The following is a 15,859-nucleotide window of genomic DNA, read 5'->3' on the forward strand; positions in this document are numbered from 1 at the left end:
TACCTATGTTCACATTTTTTTTTAATTAACAAAAGAGATTGAAACGATCAAATCCAAAGGAACTAAGGGACTCAAAGTTCCAGTTTCTAAGTTGCAGAATCAACACATACTGGAAAAATTTAATAACATTTAGAAATGTAAGAGTAATTCTTTTCATTGACTTTCTCTCCTTGCATTCGCAAACAGCGAGTGGCGCACCTGTTTCAGGGATTCCGTAGCCTGTCAATGGGAAAAAGAAAAAGTAACATGATCAGAGAGAATGAGAAACAGGGCATTACTGCATGAGAGGAGTACATGTATATGTAAATTTAGTGTATCCTTAGCTTAATAAACATTTATAATGACTAGTGGCAAATGTCTACAGTATTTCAGTGAATAGGGACCCTTTAGAAAAGAGGAACTTAAGGTTTTGATACATCCTTCAAGTTCTTATGTTCATTGTCCCTTTATAATGGTTTTTCTGTTTCTTATCTGAAAAGAAAACCACTTTGTGACCTATCAATCTCCCTTTTTCCTCAACTTTATTACCTAAAAAAAATATTTCACAGGTACTACTCTAAATCTTAAGTGCCCACTGCCATGAACTAGTTGGAAGAACATCCCTTAGGCTTCTTGGATTAGATCATTCAAATGTAAGACTGTACACTAAATAAAAATAAAATCGTTGTATTTTTCCCAAGTAGTGATTTTACAGAATTAAAAAAAATTTTGTTTATTTATTTTGAGAGAGAGACAGAAAGTTGGGAGGAGCAGAGATGGAGGGTGAGAGAATCCCAAGCAGGCTCTGCACTGCCAACACAGAGCCCAACGCAGGGCTCGAACTCACGAACCGTGAGATCGTGACCTGAGCCCAAACCAAGAGTCAGACGCTTATCGATCTCGGCTTGGGTCACGATCTTATGGTTCGTGAGTCCGAGCCCCACATGGGGTTCTGCACTGACTGCACAGAGCCTGCTTCGGATTGTGTCTCTCCTCCTCTCTGCCCCTCCCCGGCTTGTGCATGCACCCTCTCAAAATAAAGACATAAAAAAATTATTTAAAGGTTATCACCAATTCTTGACTTACAAATTTAATTCCAGGAATATCTATATCTATCTAGCGATCTATATATATCTACATAGATATACAGATAGATATATATATATATCTACATAGATCTATATATAGATCGATAGATCTGTATTTTTTAATTTGAGGGATGAGTAGTTTAGAAGGTACAGATAACAAGAGATATTATGAATACTGGCTATTAAATGAGCATGCACTGAGCAATGGGAAGAGATTTTTACCAAAACTTTTCCTCTAAAATTACTAAGAAAAATTAAAAATCTAGTAAACATGTTGAAAGCTACCATCTGAACAAAACTAAGGAGTCTGCTGGTAGGCCAGAGATAAAAGCTGCCTGAGACACGTATTGTGTGGAAGACTTAAAAGTACAGGCTCCAGGGGCGCCTGGGTGGCGCAGTCGGTTGGGCGTCCGACTTCAGCCAGGTCACGATCTCGCGGTCCGTGAGTTCGAGCCCCGCGTCAGGCTCTGGGCTGATGGCTCGGAGCCTGGAGCCTGTTTCCGATTCTGTGTCTCCCTCTCTCTCTGCCCCTCCCCCGTTCATGCTCTGTCTCTCTCTGTCCCCAAAAAAAATAAAAAACGTTGAAAAAAAAATTAAAAAAAAAAAAAAAGTACAGGCTCCAGTGTCAAACTTCTGGATTCATACCTTGGTTTCCCCACTTTCTAACAGTGTATACCTGGGCAAGTAACTAAGCACCTCTGTTTTCTCACCGGAAAGATGGAAAAGATGAAAGGACGAACACCATATTGAATCTTCCATTTTTAAGGAGAAGAAACTTTTTTTTACAAGTGCCTCAAAAAGCTTAAAATTCTTTATCAGTCTTCACCTTCCTAAAAGTCTACTTTCTTTTATGGTCTTGAAAGTTGAGCTTGATATTAGACTGTTTTCTTTAAAAACACACACTCAGAGAGTGAACAGAAATAACACCGCTATTGAAAACTATTATTTTACTATCTCAAAGTCATTTAAGACACTTCCCCATACCCATACCCATACCCATTAAAAGCTATCCTCATATAGAATACAGGAGTCGAGAACAAAACCGTAGGATATGAAATCAGCATCACGCTTGTCAACATTTTCACTGAGCAAAGCACGATACACAGAAGTCTACTGAGGACCAAGATTTAACTTGTATTTCCCCCATACTAAGTTCCGGCTCCCAAATAAGACCAGCTAGAAGATGTTGTATCTGCATTAAAGTACCTTAGCAAGATCTTCTTTTAACTTGTTGTACTGCACCACATCAAAATGCTGTTGCTTTGATTTCTTATGGAAGAAGTGAAGAAACTGCCTACTCTTAACAGCTGAGTAAGTATAATCCTAAAAGGAAAAACAAAAAAAGAACATGTTTTAAACATGTTTTAAATGAACATAATGTCTCTGCAAGAAAGATACTTGCCTTAGCAACACTAAAGCAAAAGGCGGCAGATGAGTAAAATATTTGCAGTGGCCAACAGAGCAAGCATAAGGCAACACGAGTAAAACATTTTGTCTTGCTTGAGATCAGCTGCTGCTTTCAAAGCAAGCAAGCTGAGAAGAGAAATCACACATATTGGGATAGAAAGGAGCAAAAGAAAACTGTTTTGGCAAAATAGTCATGTAATAAAGCTAAAGTTACTGAATGTTTTTGCAATACATATTCAATTTTATTTATAAAGACAGAGAAAAAAATTTGATGTGTTTATCTCAATAGAGAAATGTGTGGGGGAGCCTGGGTGGCTCAGTCAGTTAAGTGTCCGACTCTTGATTTCAGCTCAGGTCATGATCTCACAGTTTGTGAGTTCGAGCCCCGCATCGGGCTCTGTGCTGACGGCTGGAGCCTGCTTTGGATTCTCTCTTTCCCTCTCTTTCTCTGCCCCTCCCCTGCTCTCTCCCTCTCTCTCAAAATAAATCAACTTTAAAAAAAAAAAAAAAAGAAATTTGTGGGCTGTACTATTTCTCTATAGAGGTTATAGTTTCTCCATGCTGTATACAAATCTCTACTCTCATGAAAAGCAACAAAATTTATCAGCTTATAAAAACTCAGAGAGCAATTCAGTAAATAAAAAGGATCTATCACTCATTATTTGAGTTGCAGAAAAAAATTATTTGCAAAACATGTCCTAAACTTACCATTTTCCTAACAAACTACTCACCTGTCGAGTGACTATAAAGTATGCAAAAAAGACCATGGAATTTGCAAATGTGATGAAGTATGTCACTGGTTCCATAATATCCCAGGAGTACACCCACCAAGTGAGCCAGGCCAACGCCCCGCCCTGAACGGATAGCAATGCTAATCCAGCCCACAAAAGTCCACTGGTTTTGGCTTCTGAGCGAGCTTCGATTCCAGCCTTTATCTGAAGGGGAAAAACGGCTTAGTTCAATTTACAGTGCACCAACGTAAGGGGAAATAAAAGCAGAAGGAACAAAAGTAAAATAGTATGTATCTGCACCACTTTAAAGAGGTCTGATTTAGGAACAGGTTATGGAACATACACATTAATGAGTGATCACTTATTTCTAAATCAGCTCATTAATGAGTCACTTTTTAAATTATAGAGGTAATACCTACTTGTGGGGGGGAGAAATTAAAAAGTATAGAAGGGTATACGATGAAAAACTCAAGACGTTCTCCTCTGAAACCTAAAATTACATGCCTATTTTCTCTGACCCAGCAATTTCACTTCTAGGAATGCAGCTTATAGATATACTTGTGCACACATGGTTCACTACAGATCCTTAAGGGTAAAAGAGTGACAATGATCCATATATCTATATATCCAAGCTATTATGTAGCCATAGTGAGGAAGCTCTCCATGTACATAGATGGAGATCTTTCCAGGATCCACCGTTGGTGAAAAAAGGGAAGAAAAATATGTAATAGCATATGCCCTTTTCTGAAGAAAGGAACAAGATAATTTATTTGTCCTTGTGGATATACAGATAAAGGAAATCTAAAATGACTCATGGATGGGGGGATATGCTAGGAGGAGGAAAACCTCCCGCTGGTCACCTTTTTAGATTTTTAAATCTTGATACAATATATCACCAACTTTTAAAAAAATAAAAACATGGGTACACAATCCAACAAATGAAAAGTCTCTCTGCCAATCCCTCGATATATGGGCACATGTATCTTAGAGGACACAGTTAAAAGTTTCTTTTATTTCCAGAAACTTCCTATTCAGATACAAAGATACACAGCCACCCACCCATTTTTAAAAATCGCAAGTGGGATCCAAGGTTTAAAAGATGCAGTTTCTTCCCTTAAGTTAAAACGTACAGACTCCTGCCTGTTCTTCCCCCAAAAGTTATTTTTTCTCCACCAGTGAGTACCTTCAGATGTGAGGAGGCCATCGCTAACCTCTGGCTGTAAATCTGTTAAGCAGAGCTGCGGCCCTGGGCCTATTCGCCTCCGAAAACAAACTGGTGGTGCTCCAGCTAGTGCATCCCCGCACACACTCTACTCATTTACAGAGACACCGGGGCCTTGGAGAGGAAGCACAGCACAGAGTTAAAGATGGCGGCTCTAGCCGGGCCACCGGACTTCCTGTTCTGGCTCTGCCATGTGTCTGCCGCGTGCGCTGGCCGCCCCAGCTTCCACATCTCGAGAATGGCAAAGGTAACACCACCAAAGGCACAGGCTCAGGAGGATCAAAGGAGAAAATGAGCATAAGTGGAGCATTCGCAAAGATGCTCACGTGGCACGCACTCAATCGACTCAACCGTGATGCTTCCTAACCTGTTCAAGAGGCTGCAGCTGTCCCCTCAGGTGGTCAATTTTCTCCAGTAAATGGTGCTCTCTCTTTTTCTGAAACTCTTCTAAATGCAAAGCTGTAAACAGTCTGTGAACCAAGGACTTCACGTTTTCCATGTCGGCGGCATGCTCCATACTCAGTTTTTCTGAGAAGAGACAAGGGAAACAGAGGCAGTCACCACATTTTTTCCTTCAGGGTCTCTGAGTGGAGGGAACCAAATCTGAGTGCCCGCGGCTGGCCACCTGGGCACTCCAGCTCCTAGGGAGGCATTCGGTATTGGCCTTTCTTCCCGTCTCCCGTGATTCCTTTAGTCTCTCCCACAGAAAGACAGTCTGGGATGATAAATTACCAGACAGTAGGTTTAAAATTCATTATGTTTTGGTCTTTTCTTTTTTTCTTTTGTCATACGACTTTGCTGTTTCTTTAAAAATCTTCATACAGGAAAAGTAAGGTATCCATCTACCAGAATCCAGGTGAATGCCTCACCTCAGTTTGTAACACTTTATAGTTTATGCACTCATCTCTATACCTGAGTTCAATCTAAGATCCCTCCCCTCAAGCCCCAACCATCTATCCAAGCTATTTTAGGATCCACAGGGGAGGGGAGCTGGGGTACTAACATGTCAACAAAAGTATGATATACATTTGAAAAGTAAAGTGTACGTTTTTTTCAACAAGATGCAGATCTGAAAGGAGGTTCATACAGAGAACGAGTTTTAATAAAGTTCTTTTGCTTATAGATTTCTCTTGATCCTGCCGCCTCTGTGGATCTATAAGCTCCCACACGGCTGGCTGTAATGCCCCTTTTCTGAGGGTTATACTTGTTCCCCAGCACTGGAAGAGAACTGGAGGTGGGGGACAGGTGAGAACAAGCAGACGGACCCGCCCACCAGCAGCACACTTGAGGAGCCAGGGAGGTTTATGACCGTGGAGAGTCAGGACCAGCCCAGTGAGTCTCCAGGGCCTGCCAGCAGAGTCCTCGAGTTACTTCCCTCCCATTTCCATCCACCACCTTCAAAACTCTGTTGTGGTCTTTAATCCCTCTACATTCCAAACTAAAGCTGCCAAGAAGAAATGAAAAGTAGAAGTTCCCTTCCAGGCTTCTGAGCTTTGCAGAACAGTCAGAGCCTTTTGTTTTGAGGAAGAAAGTACTGACATTTAAAAGGTCTACATACAGAGGAAAGGTACAGATGGGGTACAATTCTGTCCCAAGCTGTGGAGTGTATCAGGGGCAAACAAAGCCAGACACTAGATAAAGTGACATGGATAGATTTTATTCCGTAACCACTGCAATAAGGAAGAGAGCCCAGGGTGAACTCAACTCAGTCAACTTCTATCTGTGCAGAGGTGGCTGGGCGTTTGCAGGGAGGGAGGGGAACACCAGGGGCTTATTAAGCTAGCAGAGTCCAGGAAGTGGAAATCCACAAAAACTGGGCATGGAGATGGCTGGTTAAGGTGACTAGGCCATTTGGGTTGTTGGCTGGCACTTATTCAAAAGAAAAACAAACAAAAGGCAATGTACAAGTCAGGGCAAGGCACCCACCGAGCTGGGACTGAGAGCAAGAGTCACTTCCTTGAACGTCTGCACGTCAAAGAGTAGTTTCTCGGGTCCCTGAGACAACAGTTCTGAGAGACAGAAGCTGTACACTTCCAAGGTGTAGAGAAAGGATGTATGATTCCAAGCTTTCTCAAGTAACTGCTAGAAGAAGGAGTTCAGGGACCGATCTATCACCAGGTTTTCCCTGAACAAACGGAGTTCTCCGGGCACTGTTGCACTTTCTCATGCAAACATCTTAAGAGGGCTGTGGTCATAATCCTAGGGATATGGCCTTAAGTTGTTAGAAACTATGCTGGTGTTTGTTCAAGTCTCTCAGGGTGGGAGGAGTGGCGGGGTATTTGGGGAGAACAGAATCGTTTGTGTAGACAATCTGCAATTTTTATAGGCCGACCTTGAGGTCTAGTCAAGAAGAGGGCTCAGAGGAGCCTGACCAAAGTTTGGTCAAAGAGAGAGTCTGTCGAAGTAACACAAAATGTTCATCTGAGTCCAATGACAAGCGCCAGTCTTTCAGAAATGGCACCACAGAATTAGTATGTTGTATTACCAATTTAAACATTTCTCTGTGGCATCTCCTAACAAAAACCAAAAATGAGAGACTATTATTCTTTTCTCTTCAGAAGCTCTTTATTCCTTTTGTATGTGTCGTGAATGTGGGTTTCATTTTCATATCCTGAATTTTCAAATCCAAATTTGCTAATGCTTTAGAAAAGAAATGGAATGCAAATACACTGAAATCCCAAACTGGTAATTTTACAAACTTAATTTTCTATAAATCCAGCATAATTCCTCTATCATTTTCCTTCCAATCATACCCACTGTGCCCCTGTTAGTTTAATTCACACGGTGAGACTGAGTAAGTCGGATTCGATGTTCAGTAAGCCCGAGGGCAAAGAGATGTGGGGCACCAGGCCTCACACTTCCAAGGTCGGCCCTGCCCCCAGAGCTCAATCCCAGCAAACAGCCCCTCCAGGCAGGCAGAAGGCTCTCCTCCCAATGGGCTGGCAGGAGAGAGGCCATAATTTAGTCTACTTGGACCTAAAGTCTATGTGACATGTTGGGGTTTGCAGGAGGGAAGGTCAAGTAGAACAAAGAGATGCCCTGAAAACACTTATTTCCACTTGCGCTCTCAAATACTCAACCCAGAAGCAGCAGAAGACCTTTCAGAGTGCTGGCAACTCACTGGACATGAAATTTCCACTTTCGTATTTCTCAACTTTTGCCATCCTTCTCTCTTTGGAGTTAAATACTGCCCTGATCTTTAAAAAGAATTAACACAAGGAAGTTCACAATTGTTGAAATGACAGATTCATTTTAATTTCTCTATACTAGTTTGTATTTGCAAATCCCATAAACTTTACAAACATACAATTAAAATTTTTTTAAATATATATTTTTCTTCAACGAATCTTCAGAGAAATGGCTGACACTGATGCTGGGGTACAAGATCAGCCTAGATCATCTAGTTATACCAGAAAGCTTGAAATACAAATGGGGGTGGGGCGCCTAGGGTGCTCAGGTGCTCAGGGTGCTCAGCCTGAGGGTGGCTCAGTTGGTTAAGTGTCCCACTTTGGCTCAGGTCATGATCTCATGACTCGTGGGTTCAAGCTCCACGTAGGGGCTCTGTGCTGACAGCTCAGAGCCTGGAGCCTACTTCAAATTCTGTCTGTCTGTCTGTCTGTCTCTCTCTCTCTCTCTCTCTCTCAGCCCCCCCCCCACCCCCACTTGTACTCTCTCTCTTTCAAAAATAAATAGACATTAAAAAAAATTTTTTTTAAATGGGGGCAAGTCACAAGGACATGGGAGCCAAGGTGTTGAAACTGTATCAGAAAATGATTAATGACAGCCCCCTGTGTCCTTGTGACTTACTCTCATTTTTTTTGTTGTTGTTAGCATTTTTTTTTAATCTAAATCCCCTCCCCCCACCTTCCCACTCTCACTGACACCTACTAATTCTTGGCTGATGCAGAATTTAGAGAATCTGGCTATAATATGATGACTTTTTGATTCCAGCAGCACTCCCACATTTACCAGTCAGCACTTAGCACTCTAACTATAAACAAGAGCCTTCCCTTATTTATTGATCTGTTTTTGTCATCTATTTATTAAAGCATAGATTTATTAATTCCCTCCTTCTGTGCTCAAGAGTCTGTGGTCACAGCTTACCCAGAACAGAAGTCTCTGAAGCCAATACTGGCAGGAACACTTAAACATAATGGTAGGGGCACCTGGGTGGCTCCGTTGGTCAAGGGTCTGACTCTTGATTTTGGCTCAGGTCAGGATCTCAGGGTTGTGGAATGGAGCCCTGCATCTGGCTCTGTACTGAACATGAAACCTGCTTAAGATTCTCTCTCCCTAAGAGGAGCCCTTTTGCAACTGCTGGTGGGAATACAAACTGGTGCTACACCACTCTGAAAAGAAATATGGAGGTTCCTCAAAAAATTAAAAATAGAACTACCCTACGACCCAGCATTGCACTACTAAGCATTTATCCAAGGGATACAGGTGTGCTGTTTCGAAGGGGCACATGCACTCCCCCCATGTTTACAGCAGCACTATCAACAATAGCCAAAGTATGGAAAGAGCCCAAGTGTCCATCGATGGATGAGTGGATAAAAAAGATGTGGGGTGTGTGTATATATATATATATATATATACACACCATATGGATAGAACTAGAGGGTATTATGCTAAGCGAAATAAGTCAGAGAAAGACAAATATATGACTTCACTCATGAGGAATTTAAGATACAAAACAGATGAATAAGGGAAGGGAAGCAAAAATAATATAAAAACAGGGAGACAAACCATAAGAGACTTTTATTTTTATTTTTTTTTTTAATTTTTTTTTTTTTCAACATTTTTTATTTATTTTTGGGACAGAGAGAGACAGAGCATGAACGGGGGAGGGGCAGAGAGAGAGGGAGACACAGAATCGGAAACAGGCTCCAGGCTCCGAGCCATCAGCCCAGAGCCTGACGCGGGGCTCGAACTCACGGACCGCGAGATCGTGACCTGGCTGAAGTCGGACGCTTAACCGACTGCGCCACCCAGGCGCCCCAAGAGACTTTTACATACAGAGAACAAACAGGTTTCTGGAGGAGTGTTGGGTTGGGGGGTGGGCTAAATGGGCGAGAAGCATTAAGGAGGGCACTTGTTGGGATGAGCACTGGGTATTATATGTAAGTGATGAATCACTAAATTCTAGTCCTGAAACCATTATTATGCTACATGTTAACTAACTTGGATATAAACTCAAAAAATAAAAATAAAACAGTAAAAAAAAAAAAAAAAAAGATTCTCCCTCTCTAATCCCTCTCCCCACTTGAGTGCTCTCTCGAAATAAACAAACATTAAAAGAAACAACAACAAAAAAAGCCACAACTGGTGAATTACCGGAGGCTCAATGCTGACGGGTTTGAGAAATAAAAACTCACACACATTTACGAGTGTTACCTCTGGGAGCCCCACCAGGTTCCCATAGTGAAGGTCAGAGATCACACATAACCAGGTGCTCGGAGCAGGGAGAAGGCAAAAAGAAACATTCTGAAACAGCGCTGAGCACTACTCTGCCCACAGCACGGACTCTACCAGAGCCTTATCTTGCTTGGAAGAAGGGCCATGAGCCAACTCCCGCTCAATCTAGCCTTCCGTTCACACCACACATACGGAAAGGAAAAAATAAAAAGGCCAAGAAACTCTTCTGAAGGTTGCAGCGTAGGAACTGCAGCCCAATAAAATACCAGAGATTCAATCTTAAAGTTTATAGAAGGCTTCTCCACCCACCCCCAATACCTTTCTACCACGTCAACAGGGCTACAATTCTGTGCAAGGCACAGGCCCTAAGAAAGAATTTCTAGGGAAACTCAAAGGCAACAGGGAAGAGAAAAACAAGGACACTAGAAGAAACTCAAGCCTCTGATACCTCCAGCTACAGTGAATAGTAAACCATCTCTTAGCCAGAGACACGTAAAAACCTCACACGAAAGACGTACATGCTTCAGTTTCTACCACCCAACACATTGTGTCTGGCTTTCAACAAAAAATTGTAAGGCAAGGTAAAAACCAAAGATATAGAAAAAAACTTTGAAAGGAACCAGAGGAAAGGTGTTCACCTTACCTACAGAAGAACAAAAATAAAAATTACATCGGACTTCTCCCAGAAACTATATAAGCAGGAAGGAAACAAAAACTTCATGTTGAAAGTGATAAAGGAAATCTTCAACTTAATGTCTTGGGCCCAATAACTTTGATGTTTACCAAGGTCAAAATAACTCGGCAAAACCTCAAAGCAAGGGCTCCATTTCTGCCCTGAGCACACATCGTACATCTGCTTCGTTAAAGAAAATGAGCTGAAAAGAGCATTCTGAACACAAAAGAAAAAGGAAGAAACTTCCCTGTTTCCCCTAACATGAAAGTCCTACAGCCCCACATATACTAGAAACTTTAGGTCAACAACTTTCTGAAATGTCCTTTGTCTAATGCTTCGCAACTTTTTATGTAAAAAAAACCTCAACAATGTAAATAACCCTGCACCAAACATTCTTCTGCCAGAGCTCCCTCCGCTATGTAACCCAGGCAGCTGTCCTAACTTGGACGGGAATAAAACTCTCTTCTGTGCTTTTGGAAATTCTAAAAAGGGTGTTCGTTTTGTGTAGACACGAGAAAAAACACACAAACCTGGAATTCTGTATCTCACCAAATTATCCTTCAAAAGTGAAGGAGAAATGAAGACTTTCTCAAACAAAAATTGTGAGAATTTGTTGCCAGTAGACCTACCTTGCAAGAAGTGTTAAAAGGGAAATAAGATGATATTAGGTCAGAAACCTAGATCTATATAAATAAAGGAATTCAACATTAAAGGAGGAATAAGGGAAGACAAAATTAAAATTTATTTTTCCTTTCTCTTATTAATTGATCTACCAAACAGTCTGTTCAAAATAATAGCAGTAAAAATATACTCAATGATTACAGCTTATATATGAGTGAAATGAATGACAAGGGATGGGAAGAAAGAATTAGAAATACATGATTATTACAAGGTACTTGTACTGTGAAACAGTGTATCTAGTGTTACTTGAAAGTGGATTTAAGGGCTGCTGGCTGGCTCAGTCTGTAGAGTGTGAAACTCGGGAGTTGTAAATTCAAGCTCCATAGTGGGGACAGAGATTACTTATAGAATAGAATAGAATAGAATAGAATAGAATAGAAAAAAGAGAAGAGGAAAGGAAAGGAAAGGAAAGGAAAGGAAAGGAAAGGAAAGGAAAGGAAAGGAAAGGAAGGGGAAGGAATGGAAGGGGAAGGAAAGGAAACGAAGAAAGAGGACTTGGATTAATTGTAAATGTATATTGCAAAATCTAGAGCAACCATTAAAAAAAGTAAAAAGGCATCACTGATATGCTACAAAAGAAAATGGAATCATAAAATGCTCAATTAAAACCACAAAAGGCAGACAAAAATTGGAAGACAAAATTAAGAATAAAGGGTCAAAAAATAGACAATAAAAATATGACAGATATTAATCAAATATAGCAATAATCACTTTTAAATATGAATGGGCTAAATCACCAGTTAAAAGACAGATTCAACTAGATTAAAAAACAAGGCCTAGGGCACCTGGGTGGCTCAGTCCATTAAGCGTCTGACTCTTGACTGTGGCTCAAGTCATGATCTCACAGTCCTGGGATCAAGCCCCTTATTGGGCTCTGCGCTAACAACACGGAGCCTGCTTGGGATTCTCTCTCTCTCCCTCTCTCCCTCCCCCACTCACGTGCATATTCTCTCTCTCTCAAAATGAACAAACATTAAATAAACATTTTTTTAAATTGAAACTTTTTTTAATGTTTATTTTGAGAGAGAGAAACAGAGCATGAGTGGGGGAGGGGCAGAGAGAGAAGGAGACACAGAATCCGAAGCAGGCTCCAGGCTCTGAGCTGTCAGCACAGAGCCCAACGCAGGGCTCAAACCCACAAACCACGAGATCATGACCTGAGCTGAAGTCGGGCACTTAACCAACTGAGCCACCCAGGCGCCCCTAAAAAATTTTTTTAAAAACAAAAACAAAGGCCCAACTACAGGTTGTCTACAAGAAATCCTCTTTAAATGTAAAGACACGTATTTCTTTTTTCTGTTTCTTTTTTCGAGAAAGAGAGACAGAGTGTGAGTGGGGAAGGGGCAGAGAGAGAGGCAGACACAGAATCCGAAGCAGGCTTCAGTCTCTGAGCTGTCAACACAGACCCTGACGGGGGCTCGAATTCACGGATGGGGAGATCATGACCTGAGCTGAAGTCAGACGCGCAACCAACTGAGCCACCCAGGCGACCCAAAGACGCGTATAGATTAAAAGTAAAAGGAGGAAGGAAGATATATCATGCTAACACTAATCAAAAGCAAGCTGGAAGAAAAACAACAACGGTATATTAACTTAGACTTGTTACAGTGATCATTTTGCAATATATGTAATACTAAATCATTACGCTGTACACCTGAAACTAATATATATTATAGGATACAAATTTTATATATATATTTAAATGAAACTAATATAGGATATAAATTTTATATATATACATATACATGTATAAAGGAAAAAGAAAGCTGGAGTAGCTATGTTAATTTCAGACACAGCAGACTTCAGAGTAAGGAAAGTTGTCGAGGATAAAAAAGGCATTACATAATTACATAACAGAGTCACTAAGAAAACACAGCAACCCTTAACGCTTAGTAATTAACAACAAAGTGTCAAAATATGAAACTGATAGAACCACAAGGAGAAAAGAAATCCAGTAATAGTTGGAATCTTTAATACCTATTAGATATGGAGCAATCTAGCCAACAAAAAAATCATCAAGGACACAGCTAAACTCAACAGTACTATCAATCATACAGACAGAATTAACATCTATAGACTATTTCATCCTAAAACAGAAAATACACGTTCTTCTCAAGCTCACATTGAACATTCACCAAGATAAGCCTCACTTGGGGCCACATCCAAAACAAATGCAAAAGAATGTAAATCGTACAATATATGCTCTCAGACCACAACGCAATTCAAATAGAAATCAAAAAGATGGCTAGAAAATCTCAAAATATTTGGCAATTAACACACTTCTAAGTAATACACGGGTCCAAGAAAAAATAAAGAAAAATTAGACAATATTTTGAACTACATGAAAATGAAAACACAACTTGCCAAAATTTGTAGGATGAAACAAAGCAGTACTCAGAGGGAAATTTATAGCTCTGAATGCATATATTAGAAAAGAAGAAACACCTAAAATCACTAATCCAAAGTTTCCACTTGGAAAAAAAGCAAATGAAATGCAATGTAAGCAGAAGAAATAAAAATCAAAGCAGAAATCAATGAAATTGAGAACAGATAATCAATAAAGAAAATCAATGAAACTAAAAGCTATATCTTTGAAGAAACCAATAAATTTGATAAAATCCTAGCCAGGCCAACAAAAAAAAGAGAAGACACAAATTACTAATATCAGAAATGAAAAATAGGACATCATTATGGATCCCAGGAACATTCAAAGGATAATAAAGGAAACTATGAATAACTCCTTGCTTGCAAATTTAATAACCCAGATTAAATGGACCCATTCACTGAAAGACAATCTGCCAAAACACACACAAGAACTACTAGACAATCTGAATAGGCCTGGATCTATTTTAAAATTGAATCAATAATAACCTTTAAAAATGCAAAGCACTAGGCCCAGATAGGTTCACTGGTGAATTCTACTCAAATTCTACTCAACATTTAAGTAAGAAATTATACTAATCCTCTACAATCCTTTCCAGGAGATAGAAGCAGAGGGAATAATTCCTAACTCATTCCATGTGGCAATTACCCTAATGCAAAAATCGAACAAAGACATTACAAGAATATTAAAGACCAATATCGCTCATAAACAAAGATGCAAAAATCCTCAACAAAATATTAAGTTGAATCCAACAATGTATAAAAACAATTATACACCATGATCAAATGGGATTTATTACAGAAATGGAAAGTTGGTTCAACTTTTCAATTAAAGCAATCCATCACACCAGTAAGCTAAAGAAAAGTCACATGGTCATACCAGTAAATGCAGAAAAGCATTTGACAAAATCCAATTCCTATTCATGATGAAAACCCTAGCAAAGTAGGAATAGAGGGAGACTTCCTCAACTTGATAAAAACATCCAACATCATATTTATTGGTGAGAGACTTGAAGCTTTCCTGATAAGACCAGGAAAAAAGCAAGGGGTCTCCTCTCACTACTCTTTTCAAAATCACACTGTAAGTTCTTGCTAATGCAAGTAAATTAAAAAAGGATATAAAAGATGAACAGATTGTGAAGAAATAAAAGTGTCTTTGTTTGCAGATGACCTGATAGTCTACATAGAAAATCTGAAAGAATCGACAAAACAAAACCGCTGGATCTAAAAAGCAATTATAGCAAAGCTGCAGGATACAAGGTTATGATATAAAAGTCAATCACTTTATATACATCAACAAGTGGAATCTGGAAATTAAAAACACATTACCATTTACATCGGCACCTAAAAAACTGAAATACTTAGGTATAAATGTAACAACTTATGATCAAAATCTTTATGAGGAAAACTATAAAACTCTCGTGAAAGACATCAAAGAAGAAATTAATAAATCAAGACCTATTCCACATTCACAGGAAGTAGGACTCCATACTGACACGATATTAGTTCTTCCCAACTTCATCTACACATTCAACACAGTCCCAATCAAGATCTCAGCAAGATATTTTGTGGATACCAACAAACTGATTCTAAGGTCAGAAGACCGAGAATGGCCAACTTGGTATGGAAGAAGAATAAAGTCAGAGAACTGACACTCCTCGATTCCGAGGCTTACTATAAAGCTACAGGAGTCAAGACAGCATGGTATTGGTAAAAGAACAAACAGATCAATGGAATCAAATACAGAGCCCAGAAACAGACCCACATAAATATAGTCAACTGATCTCTGACCAAGGAGCAAAGGCAATACGATAGAGCAAAGGCAGTTTTTTCAACAAATGATGCTGGAAGAACTAGACATTCACATGCAAAAACAAACAAAAAGAATCTAGACTCAGACCTTATACCCTTCACAAAAATTAATTCAAAATGCAAAACTATACAACTCCTAGAACACTGGGGAAAACCTAGATGCCTCTGGGTATGATGATGACTTTTTACATGTACCAAAGGCACAAACCATGAAAGAAATAAATGATATACTGGACTTCATTAAATTAAAACTTCTGCCCTACAAAAGACAATGCCAAGAGAATGAGAAGACAAGCTACAGACTGGGGAAAAAATATTTGCAAAAGAGAGATCTGCTAATGAATTGTTACCCAAAATATACGAAGCAATCTTAAATCAACAATTTAAAAAATGGACAACCTGCTTTAAAAATGGGCCAAAGACTTGAACGGACACCTCACCAAAGAATACAGCAAGCATGTGAAATCAT

At 39.8% G+C, this 15,859-nt stretch overlaps 1 protein-coding gene across 1 annotated transcript in view; it reads right to left on the reverse strand.

Moving 5' to 3' along the window:
* The window catches only part of MCUB (mitochondrial calcium uniporter dominant negative subunit beta), a 90,950-nt gene continuing 75,091 nt past the window's right edge, over positions 1–15,859 (reverse strand). Inside the window, exons 5-8 of the mRNA XM_042935715.1 lie at positions 4,795–4,955; positions 3,206–3,409; positions 2,274–2,390; positions 1–219 (exon numbers count right to left, since the gene is read on the reverse strand). Coding sequence (XP_042791649.1) covers positions 154–219; positions 2,274–2,390; positions 3,206–3,409; positions 4,795–4,955 — 548 coding nt within the window. The 3' untranslated portion in view covers positions 1–153. The remainder of the gene's footprint in view (positions 220–2,273; positions 2,391–3,205; positions 3,410–4,794; positions 4,956–15,859) is intronic.

The sequence above is a fragment of the Panthera leo genome, chromosome B1 (genome assembly GCF_018350215.1).
Source record: "Panthera leo isolate Ple1 chromosome B1, P.leo_Ple1_pat1.1, whole genome shotgun sequence".
Classification (NCBI taxonomy): domain Eukaryota; kingdom Metazoa; phylum Chordata; class Mammalia; order Carnivora; family Felidae; genus Panthera; species Panthera leo.